Source organism: Callorhinus ursinus, unplaced genomic scaffold (assembly GCF_003265705.2).
Source record: "Callorhinus ursinus isolate GAN/ISIS: 27379988/994484 unplaced genomic scaffold, GSC_fseal_2.0 scaffold70, whole genome shotgun sequence".
In the NCBI taxonomy this organism is placed as follows: Eukaryota; Metazoa; Chordata; class Mammalia; order Carnivora; family Otariidae; genus Callorhinus; species Callorhinus ursinus.
The window spans coordinates 1,367,387-1,385,750 of NW_027397132.1; the positions used below are offsets into that span (position 1 = coordinate 1,367,387).

At 42.4% G+C, this 18,364-nt stretch overlaps 1 protein-coding gene and 1 long non-coding RNA gene across 2 annotated transcripts in view; one reads left to right on the forward strand and one right to left on the reverse strand.

Moving 5' to 3' along the window:
- Positions 1 to 768: 768 nt before the first annotated feature.
- LOC141371392 (uncharacterized) lies at positions 769 to 6,745 on the reverse strand. Its single transcript, XR_012376329.1, has 3 exons — positions 5,985 to 6,745; positions 5,380 to 5,623; positions 769 to 1,901 (listed from the first exon to the last, which is right to left on the reverse strand). It is a non-coding gene; the product is annotated as an uncharacterized lncRNA (long non-coding RNA).
- Positions 6,746 to 6,856: 111 nt separating this feature from the next.
- The window catches only part of CCZ1 (CCZ1 homolog, vacuolar protein trafficking and biogenesis associated), a 30,140-nt gene continuing 18,632 nt past the window's right edge, over positions 6,857 to 18,364 (forward strand). Inside the window, exons 1-7 of the mRNA XM_025863667.2 lie at positions 6,857 to 7,066; positions 8,017 to 8,114; positions 8,214 to 8,307; positions 8,590 to 8,667; positions 9,028 to 9,075; positions 10,004 to 10,087; positions 11,189 to 11,364. Of these exons, the coding sequence (XP_025719452.1) occupies positions 6,953 to 7,066; positions 8,017 to 8,114; positions 8,214 to 8,307; positions 8,590 to 8,667; positions 9,028 to 9,075; positions 10,004 to 10,087; positions 11,189 to 11,364 (692 nt within the window). The 5' untranslated portion in view covers positions 6,857 to 6,952. The remainder of the gene's footprint in view (positions 7,067 to 8,016; positions 8,115 to 8,213; positions 8,308 to 8,589; positions 8,668 to 9,027; positions 9,076 to 10,003; positions 10,088 to 11,188; positions 11,365 to 18,364) is intronic.

Genomic DNA, 18,364 nt, shown 5'->3' on the forward strand with positions numbered 1-18,364 from the left:
AATGAATGAAAGCCCTGCATACTATTCTGTTCCTGAAATTTCTACTCATTTCGTTGGACTCATTTATATTTTTACATACTGAGGAAAAAGAAATTTTTTTTAAAGATTTTACTTATTTATTTGAGAGAGAGAGAGAGAATGAGAGAGAGCACAAGAGAGAAGAGGGTCCGAGGGAGAAGCAGACCACCCCGCAGAGCAGGGAGCCCGATGCGGGACTCGATCCCGGGACTCCAGGACCATGACCTGAGCCGAAGGCAGTCGCTTAACCAACGGAGCCACCCAGGCGCCCCTGAGGAAAAATTTTAAATATAACATAGCCAGAGTCAAAACTGGAAACAAAATCCTGAAATTGTAACAATCTGGAAAAGGGATTGACAAGCATGCAAACAACTTTACTTTTGTGCTTGCTTTCTCGATTTTTAGCTAATTTGCCAATGACCACCATCCTACCTCAAGAAGGGGATGTTCTCAGCAGTGGAATGATGTATTTCGGCTTTGACAAGAGGGCCTAGAGTGCATGATAGGTTACAGAAGTCTGTTTTTCCTACTTGCTTATAAAATAGGGCTGCGACAGTGGTTTTAATTTGAACTCTTTTTACTTAATTGTAATTTTGACTTACAGTTCGGTAGTTTATAATTTAATGGAATGTGATTTGAAAGCCAGTTTCCTGAATGCGCTTCATAGCTGAAGCTAATAATAAGAATTATTAAAATACTTCAAACATTATTGGGTATTTTTTAAAAAGATTTTATTTATTTATTTGACAGAGAGAGAGAACACAAGCAGGGGGAGCACAAGCAGCGGGAGAAGCAAGCTCCCCGCTGAGCAGGGAGCCCGATGCGGGGCTCGATCCCCAGACCCTGGGATCATGACCTGAGCCGAAGGCAGACGCTTAACCGACTGAACCACCCAGGCGCCCCTAATTATTGGGTATTTTGCCTCAGCATTCGCACATTACCAAATATTGACATTAATTTTTAAATACATGGTTTTCACCTGTTATTCCCAGCTCAGAAACAAAGCATAGGAAAAACAACAAAGATGGGAAGTTCTGTTCACGTTGACAAACTGCATAGTTAATTCTGTGGGACGATGCAGTTTAATTTTGTGTAATGAGTACTCAGGAATCCAATTTCCAGCAAAAACCTATCTTATATCGCTCCTGCTAACGTGAAGGTATGGTATCACTTTGCAAACACCTAAGACGACAGATGAAATTGGAATCACGAGGCTCGTTTCCACCTGGCCTGTTAACTTATTCACTGGGAAGACTACTAGTTTACATGAGGTTCTAACTGGTTTCAAAACATCAGCGCTTTCGGGTAAGGAGTAGATTTTTGACGTTGTTTTCCCAGGAGTTCTACAAGGAAGGGAAACGGATTCACATCCTTGAATTATTTTTAAGTGATGAAATATATTTCAACAACATAAAACACCTGCGTCCCTACCCCCTCACTTTATCAACTCTTGACACCGCTGGTGTGGTGGCTTTGTAATAGGTCAGCTTGCTTGGGCTGTAGGTCCCCAGTCTTAGGTGGGCCTGAGATTTGCGGGTGGGGAGGTGGGAGTGAAGCAATAGGCATTCTATGTATGCTCCAGAACTCAGCATGGGGCGGTCACCTATCTGCTGGGTCCCCTCCTTGGTGTGGGGTCCTCCTTTAGCCCCCAGCTCCAGGTGTGTCTCTCCTGCTCTGACAAAGTACACCGGCTTTTCCTGGAGGAGCCCCCCCTCATCATCAGGGCTGGAGGCAGGGAGAGACTCAGGTATGTTCCAGTCTGTCCTCACTCACGCCCGTTCTTCCTTTCCCGCTTCCCTTCCTGACAGCAGACCTAAACTTCAGCAGAGATGAAGGCTGTAGCCTTGCAGAGACTGTTCAGGTCTCTCACTAGCACCTAATACCTGCAGAAGAGACAGACACATCCAGGTATCTCCTGCTTTTCAAAAGTTCAAGTTACGTCACTTCACTTTTACACAAAACCTACATTAGTGCCTGTTCACTAAATGAAAGGAATCAAAGTCGATTTCACTTTTACGGAAAAGGGGGGGAAACAGAAAAGAGCATTCAGCGTTGGTTTTGCGGCCCGAGCGGTAACAGTAAGAAGCAGGACAGACCTTATTTATCTTATAGCTGAAAGCTTATATCCTTTTACCAGCCTCTCTCTGTTTCCCCCACTCCCTAACCCCTGGCAACCACCATTCTACTCTGTTTCTATAAGGTTTGGTTTTGTTTTCTAAGATTCCATCTATAAGTGCTACCACACAGTATTAGTCTGGCTTATTTCACTTAGCATAATGCCCGGCAGGTTCATCCAGTGTTGTCTTGAATGGCAGGATTTCCTTTTTTCTCACCGTTGAATAATATTCTATCCTGCACATATAAGCCACATTTTGTTTATTCATTCCTCCATCGACAGACACCCAGGTTGTTTCCATACCTTGGCTATTGAGAATAACGCTACAGTGAAGATGGAGGGCAGAAATCTCTTCTAGATAATGCTTTCGTTTCCCTTGGATACATTGCCAGAAGTGGGATTGCTGGATCATACGGTAGTTCTATTTTTAATTTTTCTGAGTACCCTCCATACTATTTTCCATAGTGGCTGCTCCAATTTACATTCCCATCAGTGCACAATGGTTCCCTCTTCACATTCTGGCCAGTACTTTTCTTTCATCCTTTCCTAAAACAGACCTAACAGGTGTAAGGTGATACCTCATTGTGGTTTTGATTTGCATTTCCCTGATGATTGATGTCGAGTGTCTTTTCATGTACCCATTGACCTTTTTCTTCAGACTAAATGTCTATTAGGGTCCTTTGTCCATTTTTAAATTGGGTTAGTTGGGTGTTGTTTTTTTTTCCTATTGAGTTGTATGAGTTCCTTGATATTTTTTATATTAACCCTTATCAGATGTGTGTTTTGCAAATATTTTCTCACATTCCAGAGGTGGACTTTCCATTTCATTGATGGTTTCCTTTGCTGTGCAGAAGCTTTTTATTTATTTTTTTAAAGATTTTATTTATTTGAGATAGAGCAAGAGTGACAGAGAGAGCACAAGCAAGGGGAGTACAGGCAGAGGGAGAAGCAGGCTCCCACGGGGCTCAACCCCAGGACTCTGGGATCACGACCTGAGCCGAAGGCAGACGCTTAACCGACTGAGCCACTCAGGCGACCCTGTGCAGAAGCTTTTTAGTTTGATTTACTTTCAATTGCTTATTTTTGCTTTTGTTGCCTTTGCTTTTTGGTATCATATCTAAAAAATCATTGCGGAGACCAATGTCAGGGAGCTTACCCAGGTTTTCTTCTAGGAGTTTTACTTTTCAGTAAACTTCAGTAAAGACTTTTCAGTCTTTACATTCAAGTAAAGTTTTAATTTTGCATTCAAGTCTTTAATCCATATTGAGTTGATTTTTGCGTATGGTATAAAATGGAGATCTAGTTTAATTCTTTTGCATGGGGCTATTCTGCTTCCCCAATACCTCTTGCTGAACACAGAGCCCAACATGAAGATTGATCTCACGACCCTGAGATCGTGACCTGAGCAGAAATCAAGAGTCACTCAACCAACTGAGCCACCCAGGCACCCCTCATTTCCATTTTTATTTCTCCTTTGACCCATAGGTTCCTCAGGAGAATGTTGTTTAATCTCCACATATTTGTGAACTTCCCAGTTTTCTTCTGGTCGCTGATATGTAGTTTCATGTCATTTGTGGTCAGAAAAGATGCTTGATGGGATTTCAATCTTATTAAATTTTGTTAAGACTAGTTTCGTGTTCTAACATGATCTGTCATGGAAAATGTTTTGTGTGTGCTTGAGAAGAATGGGAATTCTGCTGTTACTGGATGGCATGTTCTGCAAATGTTTGTTGGGGCCATTTGGTCTAACTTGTGGTTTAAGTCAGATATTTCCTTCTTGATATTCTGGTAGGAGGAGAGCTCTCTCTGCGCTGAGCCCAGGTGAATGGCCACTGGAGGGCGCTCCTATCCTATTTAAAACCTGCTTTTTGCTGCAGCGCTGTAGGGCTCACAGGTGCCTGCTGACTATCAGAGCCAGGTAATTCTGGGGTCCATCCCTTGGTTGGTGACTGAAATGTTGGCACACTACATGTGTGGACAAGCTTCTTCCAGGGAGATACTGGGGACTTGGTTTTATTCAAGTGAACCAGAGGGGAAAATCAGGTATAGTGCCAACCAGCTATTTTGGGCTCCTGGAAGGACTACAGCCAGCCCCTAAATGTGTGCTAGATTAGAAGCCAGACCCTCAGGCAGCAGCTTGTAAAGTATACAGTCAAATTCTTTCCAGGGAAAGATTGGCATTTTGCCTGTTCCCTTGGTACTGAGCTTTGAGGGGATCGCCATGGTGAGTGCTCACGTGCCCGTTAAAGAACTACTTCTTTGCTGGGGGGCGCCTGGGTGGCTCAGATGGTTGAGCATCTGCCTTCGGCTCAGGTCATGATCTCCAGGTCCTGGGATTGAGCCCCATGTCGGGCTCCCAACTCAGCTGGGAGTCTGCCTCTCCCTCTCCCTCTGCCTCTCCCCCTGCTTGTGCTCTCTCTGTCTCTCTCTGAAATGAATAAATAAAATCTTTAAAAAAAAAAAAAACTACTTCTTTGCTATAGTCTTGTGGGTCTAATAAATGCAAGTCCCATTGACATTCAATGTTAGGTGTTTTGGAGATAGGGCTGTGGGTTGGAGTCTTAAAAGTCTTAAAAGATGTGTAATCCAAACCCAGAGAGAGGCTAGGAGTTGAGGGTTCCCTCATTGTATGATGCTGTGCTCAGGTGGGGGTTGTGGTGAGGCGGTGTCTCCGCCCTTCCTATCCATTTCCATTAGGGTATTTCCTCACTTGACTGATGTGTAGGAGTCACTCAGCTTGCTTCTGGATTTCTCTCCGAAGGAACAGTGCTGTGCGTAGCTATATATTCAGTGTAATTTGTGTGAGGAGGGAAGTTCAGGAGGCTCCTCTATTACCATCCCCAGCTTCACAGGGAAGCAACTACACATCCTCTCTACTCTGAAGTCTCCAAAAACATCTAAGTGTCTATCATCATCACTCCTCCCACACTGCATCCATGCACACCCTCACACTATGAGAGAGGGAGATGCATCAACATCTAAGCTTTCTTGCTTCCTTGGCTTTTGAAACTTAAAAAGCACTTGGATTTCTGGGTTTTTGTTTCATTTTGGTTTTGTATCATCTCTCTCCTGGGTGCAGAGGAGGCAAAGTATACAGGGAGGTAGAAGTGTGCCGGGGAGAAAGCTTGACTAATACTATAAGGTGCTCTTGCACCACCTTTGTATAGTACTTTGTACTTTACAAAGTGATTTCATTTAGATCATCTAGTGTAATTCTGCAGTAACGCTGTGAGGCAGGTACTAACCTTATTTTGCCAAGGAGGAAACAGATTAAAGAAGTGATCAAAGGTCATTCAAATGATAAATGGCAAAAGCAGAACTAAAAATTCAGGTGTTCCAACTTCAGCCCTGGGCTCTTCTACTTTTCCGAGAAGTATTTACTCAGAGACAAAGGAGAGACTTCTTTAACCTGGAGTTTTCAAACGATGTCCCAAGGTCCTGGGCAGGTGCTTTAGGGTCCCCAAGGGAGATGGGAATGGTGGGTAGCACCTGGGAAAAGCCAGACGAAGATACTCTTAGACCTTAGTTGATCATAGATGGTAGCTCTGCATCTATTTTATGTATTACAACCCCACAGACCTTTGGGGGATAAAGAACAAGAGAGGAGAGGGGATTCTGCTATCTCAAAATATTTTTAAATTATTGCTTTAATACCAAAACACTATCTAGTGGAGAATTTCATGCACCAGAGCAAGTTAGTTGGGAAAGTCAAGAGCAAGTAATGATAACCATTTGTTGAATAATGATGAAGTGCCGGACACTATATGTACAATTCATAGTCTCATTTAATTCTTGAAGCACAATTCCTACTAGGTAAGCATTTACTCTTAGTCATTTTACAAATACGAACCAGCGGCGGGAGAAAGGCTAGGTAATGGGTCCAAGGTTTGACACCTTGTGAGTGATAGGGCTAGGATCCGTCTCACGTCCAACTTCCAATGCATCTCCTCCCTAAACATGAAGGTCTATTCTGCCAGTTTAAATAAGAGGTCCTGTTCCTAAACTTCGTCTGTGACAAATGAGTCAACCTAAGCCAAGGTCGTCTTGAGTTTGGCCAAGCGGGCGGCTGCAAGGGTTTGAACTCCCAATAAGGGAAGCCAGAAGTAACGAGCTGTTCCAGCCATGTCACAATCCACAGAGCTCAAAAGCCAAGTGACTCCCCAAAACTAAGAAAGGGCGATGCCCTGCTCGCCAAGGTCCGGGATTGGGCACTCCGCGGGGAATGCCACACTCTGGTCGGGTTTTGACCACACACGCCTCGCCGAGCCCAGCGCCTTCGCATCTGCGCGCAATCTTCCTCCCCGGAGCCACTGGGATAGGGGTAAGGCACAAACCCCATCGGTTTGGTTTGATCCAGCGGTCACCTGAGGTCTCTCGAACAGGGATCAAGAAAACCCATACACGCCAGGAGGGACCCTGTAGATGATGGAAGGGGGGCAAATCGCCCAGCTGAACGCTCATCACGCAGAGCCTTCCTTTGCGCCTCCACTCTCCCTTCCAAAAAGAAAAAGAAACTATGCCCGTTCTATTTTTCTTTAAATACGCAGCCCTCGCTTCAGCCAGGACAGATATCTGGGAGCAACCAAAAAGTTCCACTTTCACCTACACTCTCAAATAAGCAGCACCTGCCAGAGAAACAAACGGGAAGGAACCCTCACCGGGCGCTCGCCAGAAGGGGACGCTGGGCTGCGGGTTCTTTTTCCGGGCCGGCGGCGACCACTTCCGGGGCGACCGCGAGCGAGGCGGAAGTGCGGTCTCCTCAGGGCAGCTGTCCCTGGGCCGGCAGAGGGTGGCTCCCGAGGCGGGGGCCGGGCCGGGATGGCGGCAGCGGCGGCCGGGGCTGGGGCCGGGACGGCCCAGGAGAAGCAGTTCCCGCCGGCGCTGCTGAGCTTCTTCATCTACAACCCGCGCTTCGGGCCGCGCGAGGGCGAGGTACGCGGAGCGGGGCCGCGCGCGGTGTCAGCCGGCGGTCGGAGGAGGGCCCGAGGGCGGGGGGCGGCCGCGCCGGCCGGCTACCGGCCTGGGGAGCCGTGGGGGGCGCGCCCGGGAGGGGACACCGCGCAGCACCTGTCACTCCCCTCTTCGGGCGGCATCGACCGAGGCTTTGTGCCAGGTGTGCTTCCGGGCCAGGGAATAAGTGGGGGCCAGACAACGCCGGCAGGGTCTCTCTCGGGTCCTGGATCAAAGCCTGGGTATTGAATGAAGGCTCAGCAGGCTCATTATCACTCCGCACGGGTTGAGTCTTTTTGCGCCAATCCCGGGTGACTAAGGTTGACCTTATGTTTTTGTTCCTGGAAGTCCCCGACTAGAGGCGTGGATCGAGAGTGGTGGGCTGTAACCCTAAAATAACGCAGGGTTGGAGGACCCTAGGAAAGTTTTTTTCCGAGCTGATAGATAAATTCCAGGGATGGGTTTTTGTTCCATAGGTGAGGACGGTGATTTCCTAAAAGGATGTCCGGTTCTGTTGGCAGCAGATCACGGTCCTTTTAAAAGCTGTCAGTCCAAATGCGCGTGAACCTGCTGAGTTTTACTCGCGGGGAGACGTACGTGTCCGCACGTGCGCACACGCTGATTTCTTACAAATGTTGGTCTTTTGCAAATTAGCATGAGGGAAGAAACCCTAAGATCGAGCTTTCAGAATAATTGTCTAGTGAGCCTCCAGATGACGTGTGACTTAGGGAATATCACAATTGCCTTCCAGGCTGGTGAGCGTTGTTTACAGACTGAGGGGAAGCTAATTCTTGATTTTCTGAAAAGGGGTTTTGTTTTGTTTTGTTTTGTCGCTAGCATGGGTGACGTGGGAGGTTGATGTTAACATTTTCAACAGCCGAGATGAAAAAAAAATGCTTATATTAATGTGATTCTGTTTCTTCATACTTTAGGAGGAAAATAAAATTTTGTTTTACCATCCAAATGAAGTAGAAAAGAATGAGAAAATTAGAAATGTTGGATTATGTGAAGCTATTGTACAGTTTACAAGGTAACGCCTTTAAATGCGCTTTTGCAGAGCTCAGTGAATTCTTACAACTCGTACAACTTGGAGAACCGTCCCCAACATATCCTTTTTTAACCTTTTTAGGACCTTTAGTCCATCAAAACCTGCAAAGTCTTTACATACACAGAAGAACAGACAGTTCTTCAATGAACCAGAAGAGAATTTCTGGATGGTCATGGTATTTACATACACAGTACATCTTTTTGAATTTGTGTAGTGAAGTTATGGGTGATCTTTACTGCTAGGACTTTAGGAAAGTCCTCTAGCTTTTGCAAAGTAAAATCACAATAAAGTTGGTTGCAATTTTAAAATTGAACTCCTATTCAGTGTATTTGTTCTTGGGGCTGTTTCAAGAAGTGTTTTTGGTGTTGTGACATGTTCATATTTTTTCATTTAAGGGAAAATTAAAAACTTATATAATTGGGTCATTGTGTAATTTCACTCTATCAAAATTGTGTAGGTTGTTCGGAATCCTATAATTGAAAAGCAAAGTAAAGATGGAAAACCAATTGTTGAATACCAAGAGGAGGAGTTGTTGGTAATGTGTCATTTTTCATTTCATATTTCTAGAAAATGTTGAGTGACTTGGTTAAATTTAAGCTATGTCGCTTTTGCAGAAGATTCTCAGGATATGCGTAGTGAAATTTTATGTCTGTTAGCACAATTGTATAAAAATGCATATCTTGTCTCCGTAATGGCTTCTAATCATCTGTTAAAAGTCCTCATGAAATTGGGCTTACTGGTTCATAACTGAATTTAAATACATCTGATTGTCAGCCCACAAAAGTTGCGGGTCCAAGCTTACAAGCGTTATATTGTGTTGCCAACAGTATCGTATATTTGCTATGCCATGGACTTTTCCCCCCTTGAATTGAAATCTGTGTTTTTGTGTTTGCAGGACAAGGTTTATAGTTCAGTGCTACAACAGTGCTACAGCATGTACAAGGTAAGCATGACTTTCTTTCTGAATTTAGTCTAACCAGTTACCCCTGTTTACAGGAATTGTTTAAAAATCTTAATTCTTTCGATGACTGCATGGTGAGTACGTATCTGTTTTAGGGGAAAAATAATGGAGCCTTTGAAACAGCACTGAGGTTTATGTATACACTTATTCACTGAGTACTGAGTTTTTCTCTATTCCCAGCCTTGTACTAGGAACGTATCCCTGTTGGTAAAAAAGAGAGTCCATGTGCTTGAGGAAAGAAAAGGCATACTGCAGATATTTGTATGATTTAAGGAGTCTGGCGATATTACTTATGTGAAGTGAAACTTAGGTATGAGTTGAGATTTAAAAAAAAAAAAATGCAGGGCACCTGAGTAGCTCCGTCGGTTAAGCGTCCGACTCTTGATCTCAGCTCAGGTCTTGATCTCAGGGTCATGAGTTCAAGCCCAGTGTTGGTGTCTATGCTGAGCGAGAAGCCTACTTAAAAACATATGCCCCGGGGAGCCTGGGTGGCTCAGTTGTTAAGTGTCTGCCTTTGGCTCAGGTCATGGTCCCAGGGTCCTGGGCTCGAGCCCCGCATCAGGCTGCCTGCTCCCCGGGAAGCCTGCTTCTCCCTCTCCCACTCCCCCTGCTTGTGTTCCCTCTCTCGCTGTGTCTTTCTCTGTCAAATAAATAAATAAAATCTTAAAAAAAAAAAAAATGCCCCAAGGGATTAGGTGGTTACGTAGAAATCTCAATTAACAAAGTGTTGAATTTTTGTGATTTATTTTATAATTCAGGCTTTCTCATGTAAATATTTTGTATATTTAAAAATAAGAGGGAATTAAATAAGGTGAATTAGTTAATCTAAAAGGAAAAGAAGAGTCTGTTATACTGGCAAATTGAAGGGTGTAAGAAATTGACTTTTTAAAAAAATCTTTTACATTATTAGCTTTTTAATGGGACATTTCTGAGAGCCATGGAAGATGGAGGTGTCAAGCTCCTAAAAGAAAGATTAGAGAAATTCTTCCATCGGGTAAGTATTTTGAATTTTATTTATAATTTTAGTAGTCTTCAAAGAGACTTTTAGAAATACACATACAAGTTTGTTTCTTATTTACAAAAAGCTTAGGATTTGAAAGTGACAAAGAAACTAAGATACATTGTGACAAAACCGGAACAGGGAGAAAACTTCCTTCCCTTCTGAATCTTTTTGTAACCTTTTGTGCAGGATCAGAGCATCCTGCCATTTGTGTGCACCCCCTACGTGGTTTTGGAGACACCTTTTGGCTTCATTCTCATGCTACCTGTGTCTGTGTGGGCTTATTCAAAAACGAACTTACTGCATGGTGATTGGTTAATTAGCCGAATTTAAACTCTTTCCCTGAGTCCTACATTTTTATGGATTGATTATTGTTCACTAAACAGAGTATTGTTTAATCTGTATTGACGCAAGGTAAAATTTTTTGCCATGATAGACTTTATTACTTCATGATTTTTTCCCAAATGATAAATGAATGTGCTAATATAGTTGTCACTCTGTTATACTGTAAGTTAAATTTTATATAGCTTACCTCTGGTAGAATTCAGGTTAGCTTTTGGAGAAATAACTCTCTATTTTTTTCCCAAAACTACCTTTGATCTGTTTTTGATTTATTTCATTTTTATGAATTACTTTTGTTTCCTATTTGTTCCTGCACTTTAATGACCGTAATTATTTACTCTCGTGGTGTCTCCTAATTCCTGTTCTTCTTGCCTTCATTACTCTCCTGTCTATCAGCAACTGACTGCCTGTCCTTTCAGTGTTATTTTAGTAGAAGATGGTACTGTCTGTCCATGATATCATCACTGTATAGATCCCTAATGAGATTAATATAATTTGAGGAGCACTCATATAAGGAATTAAATAACTCAAAGAGATAAGACAATCTTGAATAATGATTAATGACTTATGTTTAAACTTTATATTTTGAAATTGGAACCAATTTCACATCCAGTTAGATGTGGCTCATCTGCTTACTAGTCCTATCAGTATGCTAGTATGTAATCGTGCCATAAATTGACTAATTATTCTCAGCTGTCAGTGTCATAATTCGGTGTGCTCACAGTAAGTTTAATGCCTTGTTTTTTCCCACAGTACTTGCAAACGTTGCATTTGCAATCGTGTGATCTCCTTGACATTTTTGGTGGAATCAGCTTCTTCCCATTGGATAAAATGACTTATTTGAAAATCCAGTCCTTTATTAATAGAATGGAGGAAAGCCTGAGTATAGTCAAATACACTGCCTTTCTCTATAACGATCAACTAATCTGGTATGTACACCTTAAGGCTTGTCATATAAAAGAAGAAAATCTTTTAGGATAATAAAAACAGCAACGACTGGATTGAGAGCAGGTTATCAAACTGGAATGAAGAGCAAGGGGGCAAGGTAGGAAGCATCTTTATAGATAAGTAACTGTCAAAATAAAGCAGTGATTATTTAAACTAAAAGTAGGGTAATTTGGGTTAAAACGATCAAGCAGGGGTGTTTAAAACTGGATCCATGAAAGGTGGAGAAAATGTTCTTGTCGAGTTAAGTTTAGGAATCCTATTTTTATTTTGGTGTTCTTCCAAAAACCTCTTTAAAGAAACAGTATAGTATGTGGACAGCATACTTTTCATACTTTGTTTTAAAGCTAGGTTTTTAAAAATAACCGAGAAGTTACACGTACTATAAAACCAGGAACTTACCCACTGGCAACCAAAGGTGCATCCTGTAGTAAAAACAAAAACATAATTTCTTTGAAAGTGTTGATACTCAAGAAGAAAAGATAAACTGTAGCTAAATGCTTTCAGCTACCTAAGAGAGCTCCAGAAAAGGAAAAGCCTTATGGATAGGCAGGTGACCGTGACCGTATAGAGGCTGTGGCTCTCAGAGAGACCTGGAGCCAGCTGATGATCTGTCTGAGATGGGCCACTGGGGTTCAGGAGCTGTTCCGGGGGCTTACCGTGTTCAGTTTTCATGTTTACATGGACTGTATCCCACTTTCTGCAGTTAAGGATGTGGCCGTATTTGAGCCTGAAAACTTGAGTACAGCTAACAGAAAGGGCAGTCATGGTTTCTGGAAATCCACCCTCTCCCTGCTGAGATCTTGTAGCATCATTTTAGGAAGAGAAAGAGGCTAATCCAAAGAAATTTGAATCTGTTGTGGAACACATTGATGAGTTTTCATGTAGAATTCATTTTCTCTTGTGAAAACATGAAGTCCAGATGAAAAGGCGTCTCCTTTTTTGTTTAACAAATTGTTTAGCAGGACACTTAATGCTCTGTTAGCTGGCCCTGTTCTAGTTGCTTTTTATGGTAGTCATGCTGTGGTAGTAAAATGAAATTCTTAGCGCTGCAGTGAGAGGTTGAAGGGGAGTTACCCAGGGTCGGAGGGTGTCTGACGAGGTCTGACGAGGAAGTGGCCCTCCAGGGGCCGAAATTCCAGGGAGGTGCTGGAAAGGCTGCACCCAGCAAGGAGGTGGAGGGATGGAGTAGAATCCCATAGCAGTCCATGGTCTCAGGTGCCCCTGTCAGAGGAAGGTGGCTCAGTTTCCGATTGTCTGACACAGCATAACCCCTGACATAGGCGTGAACTCTGGGGGTGAGAAAGGGTACAGGCCTAGAGCAAGAGGGTCCCCCTCAAAGTCAGCAGCTCCTGCTGAGAGGCCGTGGAGCCAGCATGACCGGTGGCCTTGGGGTCTGGAAGCAGAGCTCCCAGGGCTGCTTGTTGCCCAACTCCTGGGGATCCTCTTGGCATCTTTGTCTCTGTGAAGGACATCCCCTGGAGTTAAGCAGTGTCCAGCTCTGGTGGCTTCATAGGACTGCTCTGGGGTCCCACCCCAATACGCCGATGGGGCAAGGGTGGCCCCAGGCAGTCATCGTAAGAAGGAGCTTCAAGAAAAACAACACGTTGTGGGAGGCAACTGTTAGTTACAAAGCTGGTGTGTTTAAATCCCAGTGAAGTATTTTATAGTTCATGAACAGAATATATATATTTGTTCTTATTGCTTACTGTTGTATTTGTGTGTGTGTGTGTGTGCATGCGTGTATTTAGTTTTGAATGTTTTGTCAAGTGGAGCCCAATTTTTTTTTTAATCATTCTTATTTTTTTCATCTTGATAAGTGTACTCTTTAATCCTATCTCCTCTTCCCCCACCTTCCCACCCTGCTCCCCGCTGGTAACTATCTGTTTGTTCTCTGTCGTTGAGAGTCTGTTTCTTGGTTTGTCTCTCTTTTTTTTTTCCTTTGCTCATTTGTTGCTTAAATTCCACATATGAGTGAAGTCATATGGTATTTGTCTTTCTCTGACTTATTTCACTTAGCATTATAGTCTCTAGCTCTATCCGTATTGTTGCAAATGATAAGATTTCATTCTTTTTTATGGCTAATATTCCATTGTGTTTAATGTGCCACATCTTCTTTATCCATTTACCGATTTATGGACACTTGGGCTGCTTCCATAATTTGACTATTGTAAATAATGCTGCTATAAACATGGGGAAGGGTGCATGTATCCCTTTGAATTAGTGTTTTTGTATATTTTAGGTAAATACCCAAGAGTGCAGTTGCTGGCTCGTAGGGTAGTTCTATACTCAGTTTTTTGAGGAAGCGCCATACTGTTTTCCACAGTGGCTGCATCACCACCAGCTTGCATTCCCACCAACAGTGCAAGAGGGTTCCCCTTTCTCCACATCCTTACCAACACCTGTTGTTTCTTGTGTTGTTGATTTTAGCCATTCTGAGAGGTGCCTCACTGTAATTTTGATTTGTATTTCCCTGATGGGTGATGTTGAGCATCTTTTCATGTGTCTGTTGGCCATCTGGATGTCTTCCTTGGAGAAATGTCTGTTCGTGTTTTCTGCCCATTTTTTAATGGGATTATTTGGTTTTTGGGTATTGAGTTGTATCAGTTCTTTGTATATTTTAGATATTAATCCTTTATCGGATTTGTGAATATCTTCTCCCATTCCATGGGTTGCCTGTCAGTTGTGTTGACTATTTCGTTCACTCTGCAGAAGCTTATTTTGATGTAGTCCCAGTAGTTATTTTTTATTTTATTTCCCTTGCCTCGGGAGACATACCTTGAAAAATGTTGCTACAGCTGATGTCAGAGACACTACTGCCTGTGCTCTCTTCAGGGATTTTTTGTGGTTTCAGGTTTCACATTTAGGTCTTTAATCCATTTGGAGTTTTTTTTTTTTGTACAGTGTAAGAAAGTGGTCCAGTTGCATTCTTTTGCATGCTGCCATCCAGTTTTCCCAACACCATTAGTTGAAGAGATTGTCTTTTCCGTGTTCGATACTCATTTCTCCTTTGTTGAAGGTTAATTGACCATATAATTGTAGGTTTATTTCTGGGTTTTCTGTTCTGTTCCACTCCTCTATGTATCTATTTTATGCCAGTACCATATTGTTTTAATCATTACTGCATTATAATATAACTTGAAATCTGGAGTTGTGATGCCTCCGGTTTTGTGTTTTCAAGACTGCTTTGGCTATTTGAGGTCTTCTGTGGTTCCATACAGATTCTGGGATTGTTTGTTCAAGTTCTGTGAAAAATACTGTTGGTGTATTAATAAGGGATTTTGTTAAATGTGTAGATTTTTTTGGGTCGTATAGACATTTTAACAATATTTGTTCTTCCAGTCCATGAGCATGGAATGTCTATTTGTGTTGTCTTGAATTTCTTTCATCAGTGGTTTATAGTTTTCAGAGTACAGGTGTTTCACCTCCTTGGTTACGTTTATTCCAAGATATTTTATTGTTTTCAGTGCAGTTGTAAATAAGATTCTTTTCTTAATTTCACTTTCTGCTGCTTCATTATTAGTGTATGGGAATGGAACAGATTCCTGTACATTGATTTTTGTGAATTTACTGAATTCCTTTATCAGTTCTAATAGTTTTTTGGTGGCCTTTAGGGTTTTCCATATATACAGTGTCATGTCATCTGGAAATCATGAGAGTTTTACTTGTTCCTTACCAGTGTGGATGCTTTTTTCTTTCTTTTTTGTCTGACTGCTCTCGCTAGGACTTCCAGTACTATGTTGAATAACAGTGGTGAGAGTGGACATGCTTTGTCTTGTTCCTGACTGCAGGGAAAAGCTCTCAGTTTTTCCCCATTGGGTATGATGTTGGCTGTGGGTTTTTCATATATGACCTTTATTATGTCGAGATATGTTCCCTCTAGGCCTACTTTGCAGAGGGTTTTTATCATGACGGATGTTGTACTTGTTGAATGCTTTTTCTGCACCTATTGAAATGATCATATGGTTTTTATCCTTTCTTATTGTTCTGATGTATCACATTGATTTGCAAATATTTTGCATTTCAAGAATAAATCCCACTTGATCACGGTGAATGATTTTTTTAATGTATTGTTGGATTGGTTTGCTACTTATTATATTGTTTTGAAATTATCTGATTGAAGGTAGAGACATCTGTCTGTCCCAGGACATGGCCAGAACCTGGTACAATTGTAGATGCTTGGTAAATGGTTGTGAGCTCAAAGCAAATGGTTAGTAGAAATATCTTCTAGTTCTGTTTGGACTTTGTTGCATTTAATGGATGGATTTGGTATTGCAGTGGCCATGATAGGATTAGACATTACTGCTGTTTGGTAGGAGGATGTCAGTCAACTTTCTTGTCCAGAGTTCTTGCCCTTTTTTTTGAGAGAATTTTCTTTTTAGTGAATTGATTGTCTTTCCAGAGGTTAATGCTTTTATGAATAAATGGTTTAGCTATTTCGAAGTTAATCAAAGTTGACCATACCCTTGGATCTTGACTAGATTATTTTATACTTAATACATGACAATAACATCTGTATTGTAGACACAAATGAACCTGATATGAAGGTTTCTACATTGCATTCAAATGGATCAGTTGAGATTTAAGCTGAAGAAAAGTTTTTGGGGTTTTTGTTTTTGTTTTTTTTTTTTAAGAAAACACTTTAGGGGCACTGATTGGTTAAGCATCTGCCTTTGGCTCAGGTCATGATCCTGGCGTGCTGGGATCGAGCCCCACATTGGGCTCCCTGCTCCATAGGGAGCCTGCTTCTCCCTCTCCCTCTAGCCTGCTACTCCTTCTGCTTGTGCTCTCTCTGTCAAAAAATAAAAATTAAAAAAATTAAAAACTTTATAAGTATAAAGAAGAAAATTCATATTAAACCATATTTGAGAGACTTTGAGAGAACACCTACACTTCTGAGCATGAGTAGGCTGTCGCCTGTTTGATGTGAACCACTGATGCAGTCCTGAATCATTTGGACCTGTTAGTGCAGGAATTTTTTGCTCTGTGTATTTATTTATTTGTTTATTTGCACTAAGGAAGGAACTTTTTATTTTTTTAACTTTTTTTTAATAAGAACTTCCCCCCAATAGTAACATCTTCCATAATTATAATGCATTATTGCCTCGTTTATTTTTTTGTAGGGGAGCAGAAGTAGGGATGGGGGTGGCAGACACTGGAGAGAGGGCTGCTGTGGTCTAAGGCCTCGCTGAAGGCCAAGTGGGAATTGCCTACTTGGGGTTTTGTGCTCTGGACACCTGGCTGCAACTTAGTATTTTTCTTTTTAAGTTTTCTATCCAGAGGACCAATGCCAAGGTATTTAATGCCTAGCATTAAATCTGAAGCGAAATAATAAAACAAAGCCCTAGTCACAGTACACATGGTGAGCAGTTAAGTAGTGTTGTCTGCCGTCTCCTCTTCCAGGGTTTTTTCAACTTTGTGTCTTATGGTCTAGAATAGCGGCGTTCAATAAGAAAATAGTGCAGGGGCGCCTGGGTGGCACAGTCAGTTAAGCATCTGACTCTTGATTTCGGTCCAGGTCATGAACTCAGGGTTGTGGGATCAAGCCCCACACTGGGCTCCACACACTAGGGGGAGTCTGCTTGGGATTCTCTCTCTCCCTCTGTCCATCTTCCTGTCTGCTGGCTTGCTTTCTCTCAAGTCTTTTTTTTTTTTTTTTAATATTTTATTTATTTCCCTGAGAAAGAGAGTGCGCTTGAGAGAGCACAAGCAGAGGGAGAGGAAAAAGCAGACTCCCTGCTGAGCAGGGAGCCCTATGCAGGGGCTCAATCCCAGGACCCTGAGATCATGAGCCAAAGGCAGATGCTTAACCAACTGAGTCACCCAGGTACCCCTACATAAAATCTAAAAAAAAAAGGGGGGGGCGCCTGGGTGGCTCAGTCATTAAGCGTCTGCTTTCGGCTCAGGTCATGATCCCAGGCTCCTGGGATCGAGCCCCCCATCGGGCTCCCTGCTCAGCGGGAAGCCAGCTCCTCCCTCTACTACTTCCCCCTGCTGTGTTCCCTCTCTCGCTGTGTCTCTCTCTCTGTCAAATAAATAAATAAAATCGTTAAAAAATTTTTAAAAAATTAAAAAAATATATAGTGCAAGCCACATACATAATTTTAAGATTCCTAGTAGCTACGTTCAAATGAAAAGAAACTGGTAAGATTAACATTTTAGCCCCATATATCTAAAATTATTTATTTCAACCTGTAAAAGCTTAAATTATTAATGAGCTATTATAAATTTATTTCAACACGTAAACAACGTAAATTATTAATGACCTATTCTTTTTGTGCTAAATCTTAGCAATCCAGTGTGTGTTTTACACTCATTGCAACAAACCACATCTCAAGTGTTCAGTAGCCATATGTGCCCAGTAGCTGCTCTTTTTTTTTTTTTTTTAAAATTTTGTTTATTTTTTTGAGAGAGGAAAAGCGAGCAAGTGAGCAAGAGAGAGAGAGAGCGCCAGCGGAGGGAGAGGGAGAAGCGGGCTCCCCGCTGAGCAGGGAGCCTGACGCAGGGCTTGATCCCAGGACCCCAGGATCATGACCTGAGCCAAAGGCAGATGCTTAACGGACTGAGCCCCCCAGGCGCCCCCCACTAGCTGCTCTTATTGGGAAGTGCAGCTGCAGAAGAAATTGCCCAGCCCGTAGTCATTTATGTAGTGTCTTCTACCTGTCATCGACAACCCCTCCCTACTGGTACTTCTTTCTTATGTCTTAAAAGGAAAATAACATCCAGAACCTGTTTTGTTTTCCTCCTTCTGTCTTACCTCAGTTATTTCTGTAAAAGAAGAAAAACGGGTGACTTTTCATGTGTTTGATTTGGAGATTCCATCTGCCCAGTTGGCTGCATAATACTTTGAGAGTTAGAGTTGGCATAGGACAAACAAAACAAACCTGCTTAAGGGGCTAGGGCTCCCTCCCTGATAGTTTTAGTTGTGGACAAGACCTTATGAAGATGGCCCTGGAAAGGAGAGAGGCGGCAGAGGAAGAGGAA